At 36.0% G+C, this 24034-nt stretch overlaps 1 protein-coding gene across 19 annotated transcripts in view; it reads left to right on the top strand.

The window, feature by feature from the left end:
• The window catches only part of GPHN (gephyrin), a 525210-nt gene that overhangs the window by 403601 nt on the left and 97575 nt on the right, over positions 1-24034 (top strand). For all 19 annotated transcript variants that reach the window (XM_081513386.1, XM_081513387.1, XM_081513388.1 and 16 more), the window contains one exon: positions 17736-17873. In XM_081513386.1, the coding sequence (XP_081369512.1) occupies positions 17736-17873 (138 nt within the window). The remainder of the gene's footprint in view (positions 1-17735; positions 17874-24034) is intronic.

Here is a 24034-nt window from a genome sequence, read left to right on the forward strand (position 1 = left end):
TGAATTTCAAGGAGCTCAAAATACTCCAACTAGGAATAGGGAAGTTGGGAAATTCACAAATTTGTGGAAGTTACACAAACTCTTGAATAGCCATTGAGTCAAAGAAGAAATCACAAGGAAATTGGGAAATATCTTTAGACTAATGAAAATGAAACCACCAAAACTTAAGAGATGCAGTAAAAGCAGTCATAATAGGGAAGTTTATTGCACCAAACCCTACATTAAAAAGAAGAAAAATCTCAAATCAGTAACCTAAGTGTACATCTTAAAGGACTAGAAAAATAACAACAAACTAAACCCTCGCATGTATGGTCAAATGATTTTTGACAAAAATGCCAAAACTATGCAATGGGAAAAAGACAACCTCTTCAACAAATGATACTGGGAAAACTTGATGCAAAAGAGTAAAGATTGACCCTTAGCTTATACCATATACAAAAATTAATTCAAAATGTATCAAAGACTGAAAAGTAAGACCTGAAACTATAAAACTCCTAGAAGAAAACATAAAGGGAAATCCTCAAGACTGGAATGAGTAATGATTTCCTGGATATATACTAAAGCACTGACAACAAAAATAGACAAATGGCACTACGTCAAGCTTTAAAACTTCTATACAGCAAAGGCTATAATCAGTAGAATGAAAAGGCAACCTATTGGATGGAACAAAATATTTGCCTGCTAGGTATCAGATAAGGAGTTAATTTCTAGAATATGAAAAGAATTCCTGCAACTCAGTAACAACAATAAAAATTATTTAAAAAGGGGTGAAGGACTTATAGAGACATTTTGCAAAAGAAGATATACAAACATACGAAAAGATGCTCAACAGCACTAATTATAAGGAAAATGTAAATCAAAACTACATGTATTAGGATGACCATTATCAAAACAACAGAAATAACAAGTGTTGGTGAGGATGTGAGAAATTGGAGCCCTTGTGTACTGCCAGTGAGATTGTAAAATGGTACAGCTACTATGGAAAACTGTAAGGAGGTTCCTCCAAAAGTTAACATTAAAACTACCACATGATCCAACAATCCCACTTCTGAATAAATAATTGAAAAGAACTGAAAACAAGGTCTCAAAGAGATATTTGCACATCCACGTTCAACACAGCATTATTCACAATAGACAGGATATGGAAGCAGGCTAAATGTTCATCAATAGATGGATGAATCTATACATACAGTGGAATATTACTGAGCCTTTAAAGACAAGGAAATCTGTCATACGCTACAACACGAATGAACCTTGAGTCATCATGTTAAATGAGATAAGCCAGTCACAAAAAGGCAGATACTGCATGATTAGACTTCGCTGCAGTATCTACAGTAATCAACTAATAGAAACAAAGTACTGTGGTAGGTGCTGGGACTGGAGGAAGGAGGAAATATGAGGGAAATGCATTATTCCATTCGCACAGAATATCAGTTACACAAGATGAAAATGTTCTAGACATCCGTTTTACAACAATGTGCATACAGTTAACAAGACTATACTGTACACTTATAAATTGGTGAAAGTGAAGTCGCTCAGCCATTTCCGACTTTTTGCAACCCCATGGACTGTAGCCTACCAGACGCCTCAGTCCATGGAATTTTCCAGGCAAGAGTACTGAAGTGGGTTGCCATTTCCTTCTCCGGGGGTCTTCCCAATCCAGGGAAGACCCAACCTGGGTTTCCCGCATTGCAGGCAGGTGCTTTACCATCTGAGCCACCAGGGAAGCCCTTATAAATTGTTGAGTGTAAAAGAAAAAAAGAAATGTATGTTATTGGATTGATCAGCTGTATACTATTGATGCCTAAATATAGGCCTACCTTCTCTCCCAACTCCAGACACTCCTTGATGTTGCATACTGAAATCACTCCTTGATGTCCTGCTGGCATCTCACATTTCCCTCATCAGTAACCAAAATTTAGTACCCTTCCATCCAAATTGTTTCTATATTGCTCTGTTAGTAAATGACACTCTTGCCTACCCTAATAAGCAAAGTTGAAATCTCACCACAGTATTTACCTTCTCCTTCCCAAAGCACAGTCAGTCATGCATAGAACTCTTTGTTATGGCCCTTTTAAATATCTTTCTCCAGTTTCTGTTGCATTAGTTCTGGCCTTCGTTGTCTTTTACCTTTAGGATTTAGGTAGCATACTAATTGCTCTGCCTGTCTGCAATCTCTCTTCCTTCCAATCTACCATCAGTGAAGTATTGCAGTTTTATGTATCACTTCTCTGTAAAAAGTTTTGAATGGTTCTCCATTACTGCAATACTAAGCATCTTCAAAATCTGTCCTTAACAGAATTGACAGTTTTATTTCTTAATATTTCAGCCTTTCCATCCAACCCCTAACCATATTAGGCAGTTTCTCATTCGCTACAAGTTCTTTCTCTCTTTTTTTGTTCATTCTGTTTTGAATATTCCTCCTTTTTTCTTATTGTTTAAAGCTCAAATCAGTTGTTACTTCCTCTGTGAGGTTTTACAGTTTGTTCCATCAGAATCAGTTAGTCCCTTTTCTGTATTATCATACATAGTATTTTGTTTTTACATTAAAGCATAAATATTTACAGGGTTGGTTTTTATTTGTTTGTTTTTTACTTTTTCCTTAAAACGCAGCCTGATTTGTGTATTAATGAGACCGTGGGAAATAGAAATCTCATCTTGTTTACCTTAACATCACTCCCTAATGTTTAATAAAGGGCCTTATATAAAGAGAGTATTCAATTCACTTTTAGTAAATAAAGTTGAGCCAAAGAAAGTTCCCCTAGTGTAATATAGGAGGAAGCACACCATACTAAATATCTGGAAATTTAATCTTTTCATCTTTTCATCTTGACCTACTGTTAAGACATATGACTTTGAGCTAATCTTTTTAACCTCTCTGTGGCAGAATATGTTTTCTACAAGAAATCTTAATGGGCACTACACCCATGCTTAGAAACTTTAAAATATTGGCCTATGTGGTAAAGCTATGTAAATAGTTTTCCATTGCCTTATATGTTAAAGTTCAAATTCCAAAGCCTAGCATTCAGAGGCCTCCACAGTCTGGTTTTAGATGCTATTCTAGTTTCAGCTTGCACTAACAGGAAGCCAAGGAAATAAATACCTTAGTTTTGTACTCTTCTGCTCACCAGCCTCCGGCCAGTACTTTCTATTGGCTGAGCTCAAGCAGAAGCCGCAAGGACAGAGAGACCCTTGGTCCTATTCATAAACACTAGCTCCTTGAAGGCACAGAGCACAGTAGAGAATAATGCAAGTGATGAGGAGGAACAAATGGAGCTGCTTTATTCAAACTGTTCCCTCTCCCTTCCTGGATTTAAGTCTTTCTATCTCAAGTGATGACTCTATAAAAACTAATAATAATGTAGGTATTTAACATTTATGGAGAGCTTACTGTTGTCCAGGCAGTTTGACATGCAGATGGAGGAGGAGATAAAGTTTGAGGAGGAGGAAGAAGGTAATGAGGGGAATAAGAGTCTTGAAGAAGTTACCAGATCATGACCTTCACAGTTGGCCATATTATTTTTGCAGATGAACCTCTTAATTGCCATGCTAATGGGTTTGGACGTTATTGTGAAGGCCAATGAAGGCATTTAAACATGGAAATAGCAAGATCAAGTTTGGAGCTTTTGAAATAATGTCTATTACTTGTGTGGATAATGAATTGAGTCAGGGTGAGATCAGAACCAGGAATCTGATGAGAGCTTGAATGAAAGTTGACACAACAGTAATAGAAAAATAAAGCAAGATTTTTGAAATATTAAGGAATCACAATTGACAGGAAAAGAAACTGGTTGTGGAAGGTAAGGAAGTCAAGAATGACTCCCAGTTTCTAACTTGGGCAACATAGGAATTACAATACCATATGTTGATATTACCTATTTGCTAGTTGGACTGGAAGGAGAAGGACAGTTGAGTCAGATATGTGACAGAATCATGCTGTGTACTAGAAATTATTAAGAAGTAGAATAAGAGTATGTGTAAGAGCAAAGAGATGAAGTTGAATAAAAAGAACAGACAAAGAAAAACTGAGCACATTACTCTAAACAGTCTGAACTTTGTCCCTAGAACAGTAGAAAGTTTTTGATGGTTAAAAGCACAATTAAATCAGATACTATTGAGAAATTTTCCTAGAACCCTAGAATTTGGACCTTGAGTTTGAAAGATATTGACTAGAGTTGACTAAGAAAATAATTATTTCAAAATAAATAGCATTTATTGACCATTTTGAGTGTTGTAACAATCAAGAATCTGAATAATAAAAGTAGGGAAAAATTCACTCTCATCCTGTTATGCATGCATGCAATAGCTCAGTCGCTTCAGGATCTGTAACTCCCTCCAGGCTCCTCTGTCCATGGGATTATCCAGGCAAGAATACCGGAGTGGGTTGCCATCCCTCCTCCAAGGGATCTTCCTGACCCAGGATCAAACCCGCCTGTCCTGTGTCTTCTGCATCGCAGGTGGATTCTTTACTGCTGAGCCACCAGGGAAGCCCCTCTCATCCTATTACTTAAAGATAACTACTACTAACATTTATAATTATTTTATTCCAGCCTATACATTGGATTGTATTTTATTTCTAAGCTATAATCATATTATGATGTATAATTTTTAAATCTACAGCATTCCTATCAGCAGAATTAATGGTGAATTAACCCTACTTTTTAAGCCTATGGAAAGACCGGGATCATATCAAGTGCCCAATAAGTGTAAACTGCTTAGTTTCTATCTACATATTGTGCAAAATACCTTAAAAACTAGATATGTTTTCACCAATGACGCTTGACTCAGTCTTCACATTTTCTTCATTCTCTGATTACCTGTTCTAAAATTTCCTTTCTCAGCCATACAAATTAGCATCTACTACTTGCCTAAAGACCATGTTTGACAGTGTTTACCTCTTACAAGATATGAACCAAAATTTACTTTTGATTAGTCTATCATTGAAATTAATATATAGGATAGGCATTCTGGAAGTTGAAGCTTTTGTGCTTATACCTAATAATATGAGAAACAGCACCATAAAGGAAACATTAACTAAGAGAAATGAGACTTTTATGAGCTGATAAAATTTCTCTAATAGCAAAGATAACTTTAACTTCTCTTGGTCCTTTTTCTCAGGCCATTATAGACCTAATTAGTTAAAATACTTTAAAAGAACTCTGAAAGGAACTTGTCAGATTCTACTTTTAAAGATTTAATAGCTTTTGATTTCTAAGGAAAAATTACTTTTTCTCTACCTTTGTCTAGGGAATGTTTAAAACAAGAACCTACTGAAGAAAACAGAATTCTAACTTTGCATTTCAGTACTGAAGAAAACAAAATTCTAACTTTGCATTTCAATACACTGACACAATGAAAACATTCCAAATGGAAGCTGACTAGGTGACTTTGTGTTTGTTCATTTGTATATGTGTGTGTGTCTACATGTGAAACTGTATCCTGACAGGCTCTTTGGAAAATAAGAGAATTCTTGGTCAGCTTTTTTGACTACTCAAGGTTAAAATGGCGAAGGAAATGGCAACCCACTCCAGTATTCTTTCCTAGAGAATCCTGTGGGCAGAGAAGCCTGGTGGGCTGCTTGCCATAGGGTCGCACAGAGTCGGACACGACTGAAGCGACTTAGCAGCAGCAGTAGCAAGGTTAAAAATGGGGTTTCTAGCCACATCACTAAGGGAGCTAGTGTTTAGAGATGCAAAAGTGCACCAAACCAGGAATCATATAGCAAGACAAGGATGAATCATCGGAAATATAAATCAAGCTCCGAGGTTTATGTTCCTGAAACAACATTAACAGCAAAGCAAAAGGTAATTACCAATAGTGTAAGCAAAGAAAAAGGTCTGATGAAAGATGGAGGCAGAAAAGGGAAAGATTGTGTCTAAAGCTGAAAGCTGCCATAATGGCTATAACCAGAACTCACAATTCTTAATGTATATAAAGCATTAGTGCCGCTAGTAAGGGCAGGAACCAGGGATCTTGAATTGAGACCTTCCTTAAGAAACCTCAGTCCTTAAGAAACTTTGTTGTGAAATCCAGACCTATAAAGACAGTCATGAAGAACTCCTGTTGATTATCTAAAGCCACCTCAACTCAAAACACTTTGCTTCCTTTGTTAGGAATATTGACACTTGATTCCTACTTTTAAAGCTCTTTAAAGTAATTTTATCCTTTTTTTAATGTTACTTTAGCTACTCTCTTTAATCACTATGTCTTCTAATACCGTTTTCTTCACTTCCATATTTATCCTGTTATGGCAGCTCTTTACCGGTTTACTTTTAACTTTGTATATTTAACTTACCTGTATGTGACAAATTTAAAAGCCAAAGGAAGACAGTTGCTAAGACAGTTCACACCTGATCAAGGGAAATTAATTACTTTTCCTCCTTTTGGCCTTATAATTTTTCTATAGGTAACCCTCTTCATCTCAGAAATAACTGATAAGTATTTACTTACAGTGTTGTTTACAGTGTTCTCATTTTGTCTTCTAGCTTAGTAGAGCATGCATTAGCTTTTTTCCCATTTCCCTGATTATTTCACCTTAGCTAAAAGTGACAGTTGCCATATTATTTTTATTCTTCTTTTTCTTTTCCCTACCACAATAACTCACTACTTTTTAACAAAAAGGTAAAGAGAGGAAAACCCAATGTTCACTCCATTGTTAACAAATGTTAACTTTACAGCTGTCTCTGAAAAAGGAGTCATTGTAGTAAGAAGAACGTTGAATTAATGACCAGAATAGAGTTTGAAATTGTGTGTAGTGTATATCTCTACAGCCCATCTTCTTTGGCAATCTATATATTCTAGACTGAGTAAAATCAAACATTTAAAAACTCATTCACCGAAATTTGCTGTGTGACCACATGTGCACAGTATCATTGGGCCTTGACTTAAAACATCCTTTCCTTTCTCAAAGAGCTGATAATCTAATAAGAAAGCAGACAGGTATATAAAAAAGTATAATTACTATAAGATATGTAATGAATACAATATGCAGTGAAATGCTGAGATACAGTATTTAGAGTGCCTCGGTGCAGGGAAAAATGGAATGGTCATGCATTGCTCCATAAAAGGTGGACCATTAAAAAACTTTAATTTTTTAAATTTTAAAATAATTTCAAGCTTTAAAAAAGCTTCAAGAAATAGTACAAACAATTCCTGTATATCTTTCACCCAGTTTCCCACAAGTGTTACCATTTTGCCACATTTACTTTGCCATTTCTCTCTACATATTAATATACATACTTTCCTGAGCTGCTTATGAGTAAATTGCAGACATGATGCCCCTTAATGCTTCAAATGCATATGTCCTTTTTTAAAAACGGAAGAAAATTTTAAAAAAGAAAATAATATTCTTACTTAAGCACAGTATAATTATCAAAATCAGGAAATGAACCTTGCCATAACAATATTATGTAATCTTATTCAAATTACACTTTGCCAGTTTTTCTAATAATGTTCTTTGTAGCCAAAGGGAAAAAAACATTCTCTTCTTCTGATCTGGGATCCAATCCAGAATCATGCATTACTTTTAGCTATCATGTGTCTTTAGGCTATTTTATCTGGAACAGTTCCTCAGTTTTTCTTTGTCTTTCATGACCTTGACATTTTTAGAGTGTGGGAGAGTTATTTTGTAGAGTGTTCCTCAAATTTAGACTTTTCTGATGTTTCCTGATAGTTTGGTTCAGGTTATGCATTTCTGACAGTAACACCTGATATGTGACTTCATGTCCTGCTTAGTACATCCTTAGGAATTTCATGAGGTCATTACTGATTATTTTAACTTTGATCATTTGGTTAAGGTAATATCTGCCAGATTTCTCAACTATACAATCACTTTGTGATTAATAAGAATCTTGTGGGGAGATATGTTGCGACTATATAAATATATTGTTTTTCTCGAGGTTTTCATCTTCTAGTCTTAGTATCCATTGATTTTTACACCAGTTATTACTATGAACCAATTATCGTACTGTGCTGTGTTGCTCAGTCATGTCTGATTCTTTGCAACCCCATGGACTATAGCCCGGCAGGCTGCTGTGTCCATGGGGATTCTCCAGGCAAGAACACAAGAGTGGGCTACCATGCCCTCCTCCAGGGGATCTTCTTAACCCAGGGATTGAACCCAGGTCTCCCACATTGGAGACGGATTCTTTACCAGCTGGGCCACCAGGGAAGCCCAAACCAATTATTACTGTTGAGCCAATTACTACTATGATAGTTGCCAAGTGGTGACTTTCTAATTCTTTCTCTTCATTTATCAGTTGTCATTCTGCTGTAATGAAGAATTTTATTTAATCATTACTTTATACTATTATATACTCATGGATTTTAATTTTTTATGGATCATTTTATTAAATAGATTATATCATGTTACTATCCTAATTTATTTTGAAGCTTAAGTTGTCCCAGGTTTGACTAACGGGAGCCTTTTCATATTGACTCTAATATCCTTTGATATATGTTCTCATCACTATTTGAATACTTGCTTACCAAAGAAAGTTGTGAAAGAAGAATAACTTCCCACTAAAACAAAAAGATGAGAGAAAACTTACTCTGTGCAGAGAAAACATACAAGAGCAGGAAAATATGACATAGTGCAGTGTATTCCAGTATCTACAATATTATTAATTTTCTGAATGATGGAGTAATGTGTGATGAGACTGAAAAGGAAGCAAGAAAGGTTTTGTATACTATTCTAAAGAATTTGAATTTTATCCTGACGATGATAGTGAACCATTGATAAAAATTTTAGAGTAAACATTTTGTGACAACAATGCCTTGTTTTGTATCTTGAGGCCCATAAATTCCAGGGGTACTTTCTTTTAATATTTCTTATACAAATTAACACAATCCTTTCCCTCATGATTTTTAGGTTTTATCAGAAATATTGAGCTGGCTAAAAAGTTCCATTGGGTTTTCATAACAGCAGCCAGGAAAACTCAAACAAACTTTTTGGCCAACCCAATATTCTGAGGCTCATTATCTTGAAAAAGATAGAAAAAGGTAGAAAAAGAGTACTAAACTGAAAGCAGTATAAGAAATTTATTTTCAGATATACAGAGTTCCCTGTAGACCTGAGCCTGCAAACACTACCATTGCCAGTGTTTCCCTGGAGGTTTGGACCTGATTCCTCTTAATTTGAGATTTATATAAAAGACTAAATGCTCTGTATATCTGAGCCACACATTCTTTGAATTACCAAATGCCCTGGTTATTTAACCTGAATAAATTACTATCATCTTTGCTTTTTAAGCTTCCTAGGAAAGTTATTCATTATCTTAGGTGGTTTGTGTTCAGAAAGAACCAGGAAATAGAAATACAAGAAATTGAAGCTGCAGATAACCATGGGGAACAGAGGCAGTAATATTAATAGGGTAGACCAGGTCTCTCCCTTGAGATTTTCTGTATCTAAAGAATGAATAATGATTTACACTTTGGGTAGTTTGGGAACTCTTTTACTGATTGTTTTGAAGAATAAAGTTTCCTCTTGAGGTTTTGAATTTAATCAAGAAGAACTTGCATGAACATCTTGTTTCTATTATATTCTGTTCTGTCACCTGAAAGCATCTTATCTTCATTTACTTCTAATTTAAAAAATGGATTTTCAAGCCAAGATGAAACATTGTATATTAAGAATTGGCAGATTAAAAAGGATGCACTTGAAATGGGAAAAAGTCATTCCATTGGTATAAACAGTTTCATTTAATATGGCTATGCCATAAAAAAAATGTTACTGCTGTATAACAAAGACCTTAGTTTACTCAATAGAAAAGAATCCGTTTGTACTTTTTTGTCCCTTTAAGGCCTTGTACAACATAGACATTGCTGTTAGTACTTAAACGTGTCTATGATGATGGCAATCCTGAGTGAACATCATATATTGTTGTTTTAGTGATTATAAATGCTGCATGCAAGATAGAAAAATCTCAGTAATATTTTAAGTACTTTATCTGCAGATTCTGAACTCACATATAATCATCCCCAATTCTGAACCTATACATGAGAAAAATATAAATGAGACAAGTTAAGTTTTACTAATGGAAGCCTAAGCTTATTAGAGAAACCTCTAGATCATCAATCTGTGCTAATTTAGAATTGCTTTAATCCCACAAATCTACTTCAGAAAATTAAGCCCCTCATATAAGAATGCCATCAATGTAGATGTTATAATAATTCAGCCTGTTACTCTTTGCTTAGTTTGGAAATCTACTAGTAGGGAAGATGTCTAGACTTCCTTTTCCCATCACCACCCCTACTCCCATATAAGGATCCCATATCCTAAACTACCTTGTAGTTTATTTTTTGTCAGAGTAGCTAGTCTGCCTACATCATTACCATATGTCACCAGAAAATTTTACGATATAAGTTTAAATAAATATTTCTTTGAATAAGTTTAAATAAATATTTCTTTGAATGGTATAATCTTCTCAAGACACATTTTCACATTTGTTAGTTTTGTTTCATTTTATAGTTTACATAAATTGAATGGAGCCTAGTACCTTTACACATATTCATTTGTAAGGTAGCCATCAGTATATATTTATGGCTGTGAAATAGCTTTTGTTTCATAGGAAAAGTTCTATCCAAATTTTGGATATCTTCTCTGTCCAAAACCCAAACTTTCTTTTGTTATAACCTTCTTACTTTTTAACAATTGTTCTTTCCTTCATTTCCTACTTCTAGGTAAATGGATTTTATGGACCACTCAATGGAAACTGCCTGCTAGGCTGTGTTAACTCGTCTGGTGTAAGAGACAGAGACAAAAGTGCATACTGTTTTTCCCAATTTTTTTCTCTTCTGTCAGATTTCTATTTGAGCTCAAAATCAAGAAGAGGGATAAGGTTTGAACTAGAACATTTCTTGATCATTTTTCCTGTCTGACTGAGTTCTGCAATGGTCCTGGATGGGTAGAAGTGCTTTGCAGTTGTAACTTGCAAAATAAGACAAGTCAGAGATAACTATTCTTAGATTTTGTGAAGCTTTCAGTTTACGGCTTCTTATAAATCACTGGTATCAACATCAGAAAATAGTTGAAATTATGTTTTTTAATGGAAACCAAAAAAAGAAACAGGTATTTACTTACCAGCTTTATTTTGGAAATGTATGCCTTATAAATGAGCTTCCCCATGCCAGCCTATGAGACGCCTGCATATGAGCCCCTGAGCTAACTGGTGATGCTGTGCTTCCTCAGCCTGTACCCGCAGCTGCCAATTCCTCTGTGTGTGTGTCCCTGGAGCTGACCCTCGAGCATGGTTTGTCCACTTTCGATCTGAAAATGAGAATACTGAATCACCTAGATCGATAGTTTTCAAACTTATTTTAGCTACAGTTTTTTGCTAAATGGAATCTTACATAACACATAGACTTCCTGCATGTGATGAGGGATGCAACAGAACTAAGTATGTTAATGTTATTTAGTAATTCCGTTTATGTAAAAAGAGCAGCTATTTAGAGAAATTAAAATCAAAACTACAATGAGGTCTCACCTCACACCAGTCAGAATGGCCATTATTAAAAAGTCTACAAATAACCCTGGAGAGGGTGTGGAGAAAAAGGAACCCTCCTACACTGTTCATAGGAATGTAAATGGTGCAGCCACTGTGGAGAACAGTATGGAGGTTACTTTAAAAACTAAAAATAAAAGTTACCATATGATCCTGCATTCCGACTGCTGGGCATATAGCTGGACAAAACTCTTAATTCAAAAAGATACATGCATCCCAATGTTCATCACAGCACTGTTTACACTAGCCAAGATATGAAAGCAATCTAAATGTCCATCTATAGAGAAATGGATGAAGATGTGTGTGTGTGTGTGTATATTTATATACATATATATTAAATCAAATACTACTCAGCCATAAAAAAGAATGAAAGCCCATTTGCAGCAACATGGATGGACCTGAAGATGATTATACTAAGTGAATTAATCCAGAAAAAACAAATATCATATGATATCACTTATTTCTGGAATCTAATACAAATGAACTTTGTATAAATATTAATACAAATGAACTTATTTACAAAACAGAAATAGATTCACAGTCATAGAAAACAAATTTACGGTTACCAAAAGGAATAGTTGAGGCGGAGCTAAATTGGAAGTTTGGGACTAACGTATACACACTACTATATATAAAATAGGTAGTTTTTACAAGGATCCGCTGTATAACACAGGGAGCTATACTCAATATCTTGTGATAACCTATAATGGGATAGAATCTTAAAAAGAACATATATATATATATACACACACACACACACACACACATATATATATATTGTTTGCTGTACACTTAACTAACAAAACATTGTAAATTAACCACACTTCAATTTTAAAAAGCACAACTATTACTTCATTAATTTTATTTTTGATATGTAGACGATAAGCCACAAATACTGTTTTTCTCATATTTGCACAACCAAGTTAGCCCTTCTTTACAGGTGAAGTAGCTGATTATTTCCACTGTGCAATCTTGGGGGGGTCTTGAGTGGGAAGAAGCCTCTTGGCACATAGAAGTTGCTCAGTAAACACTTGCTGAGAACACATGCACACACTTGCTGATGTGCCAGAGAATTAAAGTACTTCTCCTTTGAGACTTTTTTTCCAGTTATTTTATCCAGAAGTCTGCTGTGATGACACGCAAACAGTTTAGTGAGGGGCGAGTGTTAACTCATTAGCATCAAAGTTTGGATTATGTATCTAGTGACACAATCACTTTATGAAAGAGAATTGACAAATGCAGAAGGAATTAGAGAAGCAAAGGGCAGAAAAGGAAGCAACACTTTGTTTCTCCCTTCCCAACTTTAGACTTTGTTTGAGGATGTGTTGTTCATTCATGTGTTGTTGGACTCAGTCACGTCCAACTCGTTGCAGCCCCAAGGACTGTAGCCCACCAGGCTCCTCTGTCCATGGAATTATCTAAGCAGGAATACTGGAGTAGGTAACCATTCCCTTCTCCAGGGGATTTTCCCAACCCAGGGATCGAACCTGGGTCTTGTGCACTGCAGGCAGATTCTTTACTCTCTGAGCCACTAGGGAAGCCCCATTCATTCATACCTCAAGTATTTATTCAATATCTACTATAAGGAAAGCATAACTCTAAAAGTGGCAAAAGATGCACAGATTAATGAGATACAGGTTCTGCCTTCAAGGAGTTTATGATAGGCTAACATAGGCAGGGCAAATACTTAAATGTCTATACCATAAGATGGAAAATGGTATGTGCCATAAGAAAAATAAAAGCAAGTACAAAATTATTATAAAGACAGGAAAGATTTTTCCAGGTTAATGGAAATTGGTATGCAGTTTTCAATTAAAAAAAAAAATACCAACCTCTAGAGAACAATCAGGTGGTTTAATATCCTCCTGCCTTTATTTTTTATTTACTTATACACCTTTCCTTTCTGCTGAGCTGAAATGTTCTTCATCACAAGTTGTATCTTAGTCTGTGTAGACCGAGTACATAACTGTGCCTGGCTCATAAAATATACTCAATAAATATTTGTTGAATGGATGTGTGTATCACTGATAATCAAACTTGGTTTCTAATAAGAAAAATTCCATTACAAAGCACATTCAACAAATAACTTCTGTACAGTTAAAAAGTGTAATTTTCCCCTCAGAAACCAAACTTAAAAAAAAAAAGCTTTTATAAGATTATACATAATTTTCACCATAAAGAGAGTAAAGAATATCTTAGAAAAGACCAGATCTGAGATCTATAAATCTGAATAAAATGCGGAAGCATCTATCATGCTTTTCAGTTATACTGGTTGTGACAATATGTATTGATGATATTTAATGAAAAAACAAGGACTTCAGTGAAAGTGAGTTGTGAATAAATATACAGTTCAATTATAGGTAAATGGTTAATCACACAAAATCCTTCTCTAAGTGTTCACCTTGAAGTAGAAATTTTTTCATATTTAGCACTAAATAATCTCTAGGGTCATTAAGGTTTAAAAATTTTGTAATTTCATGATTGCCCATGGGTGAGAAATAAGTATAAGTATATTGTATGTCTTTTCTTTGACTACTTATGACAATGTCATTTGTCTTAGAATGAAAAGTATGGGACAGTACCTATAAGTTCAATGAATATGTCTGAAGTAGCCTCTGGAGGTGGGATGGGAGGACTAAATTAAATAAATTACAATGACCAGGAACTTACATACTTCTGAGGGTTGTATACAGTCATTGTTGTCCAGTCACTCAGTCGTATCCGACTCTTTCTGACCCCATGAACTGCATCATGCCAGCCTTCCCTCTCCTTCCCTATGTCCCAGAATTTGCTCATACTCATGTCCATTAAGTCTGTGATGCTATCCAACTGTCTCATCCTCTGTTGCCCCCTTAAGAAATAGGAGCTTATTTGTCTCACATATCAAAAGTCTGGAGGCAGGCAGTCCAGGGTTTGTACAGTAGCTCAACACTGTCATCAGGGATTCTGGCTGTTTTCCTTTCCTTGTTTCCCATACTTACTCTATGGGTTTCCAGTCTCATAGTTGAAAATGACTATGGCACCTCCCAGTAGCTAGTCATGTTCTCCTCTTAAAGTTTTACCTCTTTATCTTTTTATTTGTAGTAGGAAGCCTGCCCCCAGGGACTACTTCCTACATCTTGCTGGCCAGAACTTCGGTGGCCATAAACATATTATATGGCCATTCTTAGGTGAAAGGCAGCTGCAGAAGTGAATTGTGGATATTAGTTAGGATAGCCAAACAACAGTGTTTGCAGTTACTCCTTTTATGTTAACCCTTTGAGCTATAGACTTTTAAGATTTCAAAGAAAAGGCCAGGTATACTTATGCATGAAGATATTGTACTCTAAGAAGTCCCTTTCTGTCATTAAATGATACATTCATTAATTCAAACACTATTGTCTACTATGTACCAGATACTGTTCCAGGTATTGAGGATAACAATACTGGCTAAAAAAGACAAAGTTGCTGCTGTCATGACGCTTACATTAGAAGGTTATAAATATATAAGTATATAGATACGAATATCCATATATGTGTATATGTTTTTCACTAAGAAAAATAAAATAGGTAAGGAGAATAAAGAGTGATAGTAGGTAATCTTCTTTATAGGATGTTTAGCAAAGGCCTCTGATTTAGTGATATTTTAGCAAAGACCTGAAAGAAATGAGGGATGAATGGAACATAATATCTGGGGAAGAATGTCCAAGTAGAGGAAACAGCAAGTATGCAGAGCCTAAAGAGTAATATATTTGGCTTTTTCAGGCGAGGAGTCAGTATGACTAGAGCACATTGAACAAGGGTGAAATGATAAGAGAACAGTGTAGATTATGTGTTGGGCTTTCTTGACCATAGCAAAGACTTTACTCTGAGTGAATTAGAAAGTCATTGGAGGGTTGTGAGCAGAGATGAGTACAATCCATCTTACAGTTTAAAAGGACTATTGTAACTACTGTGTGGAGAATAAATTGTAATGGGACAAGGATAGAAGCAGGGAGACCAGTTAGGACCCTATTCAATTTCCCAGGAAATAAATGATGGTTCCAACTATTGTGATTATAGAGATCGTGAGTAATGATGGGATTTCAGTTCAGTCGCTCAGTCATGTCCGACTCTTAGCGACCCCATGAACCGCAGCACACCTCCCTGTCCATCACCAACACCCAGAGTCCACCTAAACCCATGTCCATCAAGTCGGTGATTCCATCTAACCATCTCATCCTCTGGCGTCCCCTTCTCCTCCTGCCCTCAATCTTTCCCAGCATCAGGGTCTTTTCAAATGAGTCAGCTCTTCGCACCAGGTGGCCAAAGTTTTGGAGTTTCAGCTTCAACATCAGTCCTTCCAATGAACACCCAGGACTGATCTCCTTTAGGATGGACTGGTTGGATCTCCTTGCAGTCCAAGGGACTCTCAAGAGTCTTCTCCAACACCACAGTTCAAAAGCATCAATTCTTTGGTGCTCAACTTTCTTTATAGTCCAGCTCTCACATCCATACATGACCACTGGAAAAACCATAGCCTTGACTAGACGGACCTTTGTTGGCAAAATAATGTCTCTGCTTTTTAATATGCTGTCTAGGTTGGTCATAACTTTCCTTCCAAGGAGTAAGCGTCTTTTAATTTCATGGCTGCAGTCACCATCTGCAGTGATTTTGGAGCCCAGAAAAATAAAGTCAGCCACTGTTTCCCCATCTATCCGCCGTGAAGTGATGGGACCAGATGCCATGATCTTAGTTTTCTGAATGTTGAGCTTTAAGCCAACTTTTTCACTCTCCTCTTTCACTTTCTTCACGAGGCTCTTTAATTCTTCTTCACTTTCTGCCATAAGGGTGGTGTCATCTGCATATCTGAGGTTATTGATATTTCTCCCGGCAATCTTGATTCCAGCTTGTGCTTCCTCCAGCCCAGCATTTCTCATGATGTACTCTGCATATAAGTTAAATAAGCAAGGTGATAATATACAGCCTTGACGTACTCCTTTTCCTATTTGGAACCAGTCTGTTGTTCCATATCCAGTTCTAACTGTTGCTTCCTGACCTGCATACAGATTTCTCAAGAGAAAGGTCAGGTGGTCTGGTATTCCCATCTCTTTCAGAATTTTCCACAGTTTATGGTGATCCACACAGTCAAAGGCTTTGGCATAGTCAATAAAGCAGAAATAGATGTTTTCCTGGAATTCTCTTGCTTTTTCGATGATCCATCAGATGTTGGCAATTTGATCTCTGGTTCCTCTGCCTTTTCTAAAACCAGCTTGAACATCTGGAAGTTCACAGTTCACGTATGATGATGGGACTTAGAGACATTTTAATGGTAGTTTAGATATGGTTCTGATAATAATAGAAAAATCAATGATGTCACCAAGGTTTTGGATTAGTAACTTAATGAATGGAGTTTCTATTTACCGAGATGGGAATTGCAAGAGAATAAGACATCATGTAGGTCGATTAGGAGGATGGGGAATCAAAAGTTTGATTTTGAACATGCTAGGTTTGAGTTGCCTGTTGCACACTCAAGTGCATGTTTTATGATTTATACATTTGTAGATATATACTCTTATCCACCAACTGTTGGGATGACATATAAACCTGGAGCTGAAGGTAGAGGTTGGGATTGAAGATATAAAATTAGGAGTTTTAGTATATGGGTAATATTAATGTCATGACACTAGGTAGGGTTACATTGGGAGTACATAACTAAATAATAATATTTTTCTATGACCTTTTTTAGAAGAAAGAGAATTTCCTATGAAGTTCTAAATAAATTTAAGCTTGTATATTTCTTTTCACTAACTGGCTCATTGAGTATTAAAAGTTCATTATAGTAACTAAGGACATGGACTCTAAAGTATGGCTACCTAGGTTTGAATCCTAGCTCTTTGTTTTCTATCTTTGCAATTTAGGCCAAAATATGTAAACCTCATTTTCCTCATCTGTAAATAAGGATAATAATGATCCCTCCCTTTAGGTTGCTGTGAAGCTTAATTAGAAGAGTGCCAAGACACATAGTAAGCACTGAGAAAGAATTAGCCAATATCATCATTAAACTTCATCAGCTTCTGCTACATGATAAAAAATTACTAACAATTTAATGTTCTGCCAAAGCAGGCTATATTTGGGGAGCAACAGAAAATTTTTCCCCCTGTTATATTCATTTCTGGACATATGAACACTGAGAATTACTGTTGTTTATAAGCCATTCCCACTTTTTAATCAGGTTTCAGCATCATGTTCTCAGTTACTTATCTTCCTGTTTAGGTCACAGTGCCGTCGATATCACCAAGGTGGCTAGAAGACACCGCATGTCTCCTTTTCCTCTGACGTCTATGGACAAAGCCTTTATCACAGTCCTGGAGATGACTCCGGTGCTTGGGACAGAAATCATCAACTACCGAGGTACTGTTATATTTGCCCATTGCCTTTTATTTTCATCCTTTTCCAAACAAGATTACTCTAACACTAACACACAGTTTTCCTGAAAAAGAAATGTTATTAACCATTATCACAGTTATTACCATCTTTCTTTTCACTTCTTATTTCTACTCAACTCTAGGATCAGTCTTAACAGTATACAGAGTAAAATACTCATAAATCTTCCTTTACATTAAAAAAAAGGAAAAATTCAACTGTGTTTCTCCTATTCATCAAAATATCAATACTCTCAAGAGAGGGCTGTCAACACTGAGTGAGGAGAATAGTTGACTGTGGTCTGCCTTATGTCCTTTCTGACAGAAGTGAGAGATAGCTAATGTGTCTTGTAATTATTTTCATTTGTGAAACTCATGTTTTTAAATGTAAATACTACATTAATTAATTTATCTGTGGATCACTGAGCAGCCAGTCTGATCTCAGTTTTTCTGCTTCATCTATCCTCTCATTTTCTGCTCTTAGTTTAGTAGCACATTGAGACCAGCTTGTGGAAAGATAATGGAAAGGTAGTATTCCCCAGTGTTTCCAGTTTTTAATCAGCTACTTCCCTTTCTAAAAATCCAGTTCAAGTGCAGTCTGAATAAAATGTAGTTTCTAAATTGTTTTTGTTGTACAGATAAAAACATGCAGAAGTATTGATTTTACAAATAAAGGACTTTATTCATAGATTGTAAAATATTCAAATTTCAATGATATTAGAGAGCATCTATACAAACACCCTGATTTTTCTACAAGAAAACTCAAAAACAGCAGAAAAGGAATGGAATTAAGACTCAAGACAACGTTCTTGGGAATTCCCTGGCAGTTCAATGGCTAGTACTCGGCACTTTCACTCAGGTGACCCAGGTTCAGTCCTTGTCAGGGAGCTAAGATCTTGTAAGTTGTGTGGCGCAGCCAAAAGAGAAAAAAGAAAAAAGCTCAATGTTCTTCTCTTTCTACATGATAATGCTCTTCTGCCAATATTAAAATATAGAAAATAATAGTAGATAAAATTATGTTAAAAGGCCTAAAGCTAGTAAAATATTAAATGCCAAATGCTAGCTCTTTGGTCTCTGGCCTTACTTAGGCAAAAATTGCTTTAATTTACACCTGTCCTACTTCTTTGACTTACATCCTTTTAGACATGTATGTCATTAGGTTTAAACCTATTCTTTTGTTTCCGTTTTATTCCTCATTAAAGGAAATAAAGATAGTAAAACTAAAGTGGGGAATTGGAAATTAACTATGTGATTTCAGAAATCAATTTTAATGAAATGGTTTCTTTCTGTTATTATATGCAGATACTTAGATATTTTTATGTCAGTCAATACTAAGACATCTTCAGAAAATATGAATGTAAAATTAAGTTGGAAAAAATTTAACAGTGCTTTACATTATATAAAAATAAGTTAACCATACCTGGCCTCTTATAATAACAGGGTAGTTTCTCTTATCATCAGTCCTTAAAAGAATCTCACTGTGATGCCAGGTCACATTTAGATAGAAATTCCAGGACTTTTAAGGAAAAAAACAGAACTGGAAATGGCCGTTTCTATTTCTCCTCTAGGGGAAAAAAAATACTGTCAGATACATTCTCTTTTCCTGTCATATGTTTATTTCTCCTTCATTTGTTCATCAAATCAGTTGTCACTCATAAGTAAGCAGACTCTTCATGCATGGTTAACTCTTGTCAAGTGTTTCCACCCATGATGATGAAAAATAATAGTTAGGTTTGCATTCAACCTTTGAGCTGGATCAAACTTGGTTTTTAATGCAAAAGAGCATTATAATTAATCCTCCTAGGCACTTTAGTTAGGTGTTTCGAAAGCAATACCATATATAGAAACATAATTTATTCAACAAGTATCTATTAAAAATCTGCTAAATTGCCAGGCCCTGTGTTAAGTCCAGATATGCAAAGATGAATAAAATAAAACCCCACCCTATGGTTCTCACTGTGTAGTACAGGAAAGAGACAGATAAACAATGTGGCACTTGTTTCCTGTACTGGCTCTTTTGTAAGCTTGCCTTCATTTGTCAATTCCTTGAATATGAACTTTCTTTTCAGCTTGTCTCTGGCCCTTTTCAAATCTTAAATATTATTTCGGATAACCGCACATATACCAGTTGTTTCAAGTACCACCTGTTAAGTGATTGCTAAATCTATATCTTTACTCAGACCTTGCCTGAGCTCCAAACTCATACAACAAATGTATACCTGCTGCTATTAAATTTACATCACTGTTACTAAACTTATTTTCTTTACTGCTACAATACTCATTTCCTCTACATCCTCTTGAATCTATCCTTTATTTGCCATTCCCACCTCTCTCATTTTAATTTAAGTCTATATTATTAGCTTCCCGGATTATTGTAACAGCCTTCGCTTCCCCAATTAGCATCTTCCCATCCATTTTCCAATTTGATTCCAAAGTAATCTGTTCAAATGGTGAGTTTGATATTAACATTCCTGCATATAGCTCTTCAGTAGTATTCCTCACAACTCCAGATAAAATTCAAAACTCCTTGATATGTCATATAAGGCCCTTTGTAATCTCATTTCTTCCTACTTTTTTAGTTCCTTCTCATCAGAACTTGCTTTCCCCTAAACTTGCCATGCTGTTCCTTACCTCTTATTCTCTTATCTCTAAGCCATTGTCTCTACTGTCTTTTGCTTAGGACAGTTTTATCCTATTTCTCTGCTAGGTCACTATGTACTCTTTTTTTTTTTTGTCTGACTTTATTGAGGCATAATTAGTAAGTTGAAAGTGTATATATTTAGGGTATTCAGCATGGTGCTTTAATATACATATACATTGTGAAATAATTACCACAATCAAGCTAATCAAAGCATTCATCACCTTATAGTTAGCGAGTGTGTATGAGTGTGTATGGTAAGAATGCTTAAGATTTACTCTTTGAGCAAATTTCAAGTATACAATACAGCATTATTAACTATAGTCACCATGCTTTATGTTAGATCCCCAGATCTTATTCATCTTATAATTGAAAGTTTGTACCCTTTGGCCAACATCTCCCCATTTTCCCAGTCTATGTTTTTTAAGAGTAAATTTAAGAAGCTCTCCTCCATGAAGGCATTCCTGGTGTCCACGCCTCCCTTTCACCAGCAGAGTTGTTTTCTTCCTCCACGTCCCCATAGCATGTGTGTTTGATAATAGAAATGACTGGCATATTTGATCATTCTCTGTTATAAATGCTCTAATAAACAACATGGGTATAAAAAGTTGAGTGATCTAAATGTGAATCACTATAAATTGAATTGTGAGTCAGATATGGCCTATAATTCTCTTACTGAAGATAAGAGGTTTCTCCCCAGAAAAAGATTAGAAACTCATTTTCACTGTAGCTCTTATCTTTTCCAGGGATGTTTGCATTTTAATGAACAAACTTTCTTAGTTCATTCTGATTTCAGCTGGATGCACCTCTAACTATCCAATTTCATCTATCAATCACTGAATAGGAAAAGTATGTGGATGGGGATTCCAAATATTTTGCCTCTGCAAATACACTGACACCTACAATTACAGAAGCCTGTAGAGAGATGTGCACATTTCCTAAGAGAGATCCAGAATCAATGAATCTTTGAGGCCATTTGCCACTGTGAGATCTCTAAAATTACTTATTATATCTCCGTGAAGGTTCAGCAAGAATCCCAGAAAACTAAGAATAAATCATGTATACAGAAGTGCTTGGAAGTGATGCTCTCAAGGTCATATACATAGGGTAAATCTGTGAAGGAATGTTAACAGTATAATATATGAAATACTTACAATTTTACAAAAAGAAGGTGATTTGGAGATCAAGTAGTCTTTCTTACTTTAAAGACAAAGAAATTTAGGACCAAAGAGGTTAATAATGTTCTTAGAAAATTTGTTATGATTAAAAACAGCTAGAACCTAAGATTCTTTACTCCTAGTCGACTGTTCATTCCATTACAGCAGTTCAGTTCAGTCACTCAGTCGTGTCCGACTCTTTGCGACCCCATGGACTGCAGCTCACCAAGCCTCCCTGTCTATCATCAACTCCCAGAGTTTACTCAAACTCATGTCCATTGAATCGGTAGTGCCATCCAACCATCTCATCCTCTGTCGTCCCCTTCTCCTCCTACCTTCAATCTTCCCCAGCATCAGGGTCTTTTCAAATGAGTCAGTTCTTCACATCAGGTGGCCAAAGTATTGGAGTTTCAGCTTCAACATCAGGCCTTCCAATGAATATTCAGGACTGATTTCCTTTAGGATGGATTGGTTGGATCTCCTTGCAGTCCAAGGGACACTCAAGAGTCTTCTCCAACACCACAGTTCAAAAGCATCAATTCTTTGGCTCTCAGCTTTCTTTATGTCCAACTCTCACATCCATACATGACTACTGGAAAAACCATAGCCTTGACTAGACAGACCTTTGTTGGTAAAGTAATCTCTCTGCTTTTTAATATGCTGTCTAGGTTGGTCTTCCAAGGAGTTAAGCATCTTATAATTTTTAATTATAGCAGAGTATGTCTCAAATCAGTATGAAAATTATCCTTCTAAAACAAGGACCTAGAAGTGCGTGTATATGCAAAATTTACTGTTTATTTTAATGTGTTTTGACTGCTGCTGCTGCTGCTGCTGCTGCTAAGTCGCTTCAGTCGTGTCCGACTCTGTGCGACCCCATAGACGGCAGCCCACCAGGCTCCGCCGTCCCTGGGATTCTCCAGGCAAGAATACTGGAGTGGGTTGCCGTTTCCTTCTCCAGTGCATGAAAGGGAAAAGTGAAAGCGAAGTTGCTCAGTCGTGTCCGACTCTTAGCAACCCCATGGACCGTAGCCTACCAGGCTCCTCTGTCCATGGGATTTTCCAGGCAAGAGTACTGGAGTGGGGTGCCACGGCCTTCTCCGGTGTTTTGACTACAGGTGAATTTTTTCTGTCTCTGAGCTGTCCTTTATTATATCTACTATTTTCAATTCCTGTCTGCAAGCAAGACCTTTAAGGAGCAAGTGCTCCACTAATTAAACATACTTTCCTTTAGTTTCTTAGAGGAGAAATACCAATGGAGATAATATTTGTCACACTACTATTTATGATTCATCTTTGCTTATAAAATACATGACATGAATACATTATAAATTCATACTTGGTGCAGTACTAGCTGCTGTAAAGCAGATTAAAATATTCTAGAATTCCCTGTTATCCCCAGTGTCTTTCAGTTAACAGTGAAAAAACTAACGTTTGAATTAGGCTTCTGCTTTCTTAGGAGCATTATTTTACAAGCTCTAGGGGCTTTTTTTAAGACTTTATAACCAAAGACTTTGGCATTTCTGACCTGAGTTCTTTGTATTTCCACAAAAGACTTAAGCAGTTCTAGATATGGAACCTTTAAGTTTTGCTGAACTCAGTTTAAAGCAGTGAAGTATCCTTCTTAGAATACTGACCACAACAGATGTACTTCTCCCTGTTTCTGACCTAAAGTGAGATATATTTATAATACTTTTTAAAAGAGAAAAATATGTTTATGAAAATATATAATAATATTCATAGAAGAAGGTATGAAATAGGAAGATTAGTCTACCTGTTTGTGACATAGGGATGTTTTAGCCAGCGTTATAGGTCTGATTTTTTTTCCTAAGTGAGTTAATTTTACTCAGTTGTGTAACTGTAAAAATAACTCCCCCACACAAGGGGGCTTCGTGAGTGCCTATCCAGTCATATTATTAATATCTAGTCTACTGCTGCCTGCTGCTTTTCTGAAACCACACTCACAATGTTTATTCAACAGTAGTACTTTGGCTCCACCTATGGGCAAAGAGAAGAGATGGTTTAAGATCCATGACAGTATTTAAATGTAAGCAAGAGAGACAGCTCCAAGTAATAAAGTACTTTGCAGCACTACTACATACTCTGTAAGCTCCCAAATTGATCATCTGGTGAGACATTGAATGAAATCTAATATTGACTGCTTGGAAGAGCTAGCCATTGCCTGATCCATGAATCCTACTGATATATATTGATATACTTGCTGTTGTGTATTTACGTTTATCCTTCAGTTCTCTTATATTTGCTGCTAACTGGAAGCCCTTACCATTTTCCAATCAAGTGCATATTTCTCGTCAAATCCTTTCCCTTGCCTTAGGCTTTTAGGGAAAAAAGAAACTT

This window comes from Giraffa tippelskirchi, chromosome 7 (assembly GCF_054371585.1).
Source record: "Giraffa tippelskirchi isolate mGirTip1 chromosome 7, T2T-mGirTip1v1.2.pri, whole genome shotgun sequence".
NCBI lineage: Eukaryota > Metazoa > Chordata > Mammalia > Artiodactyla > Giraffidae > Giraffa > Giraffa tippelskirchi.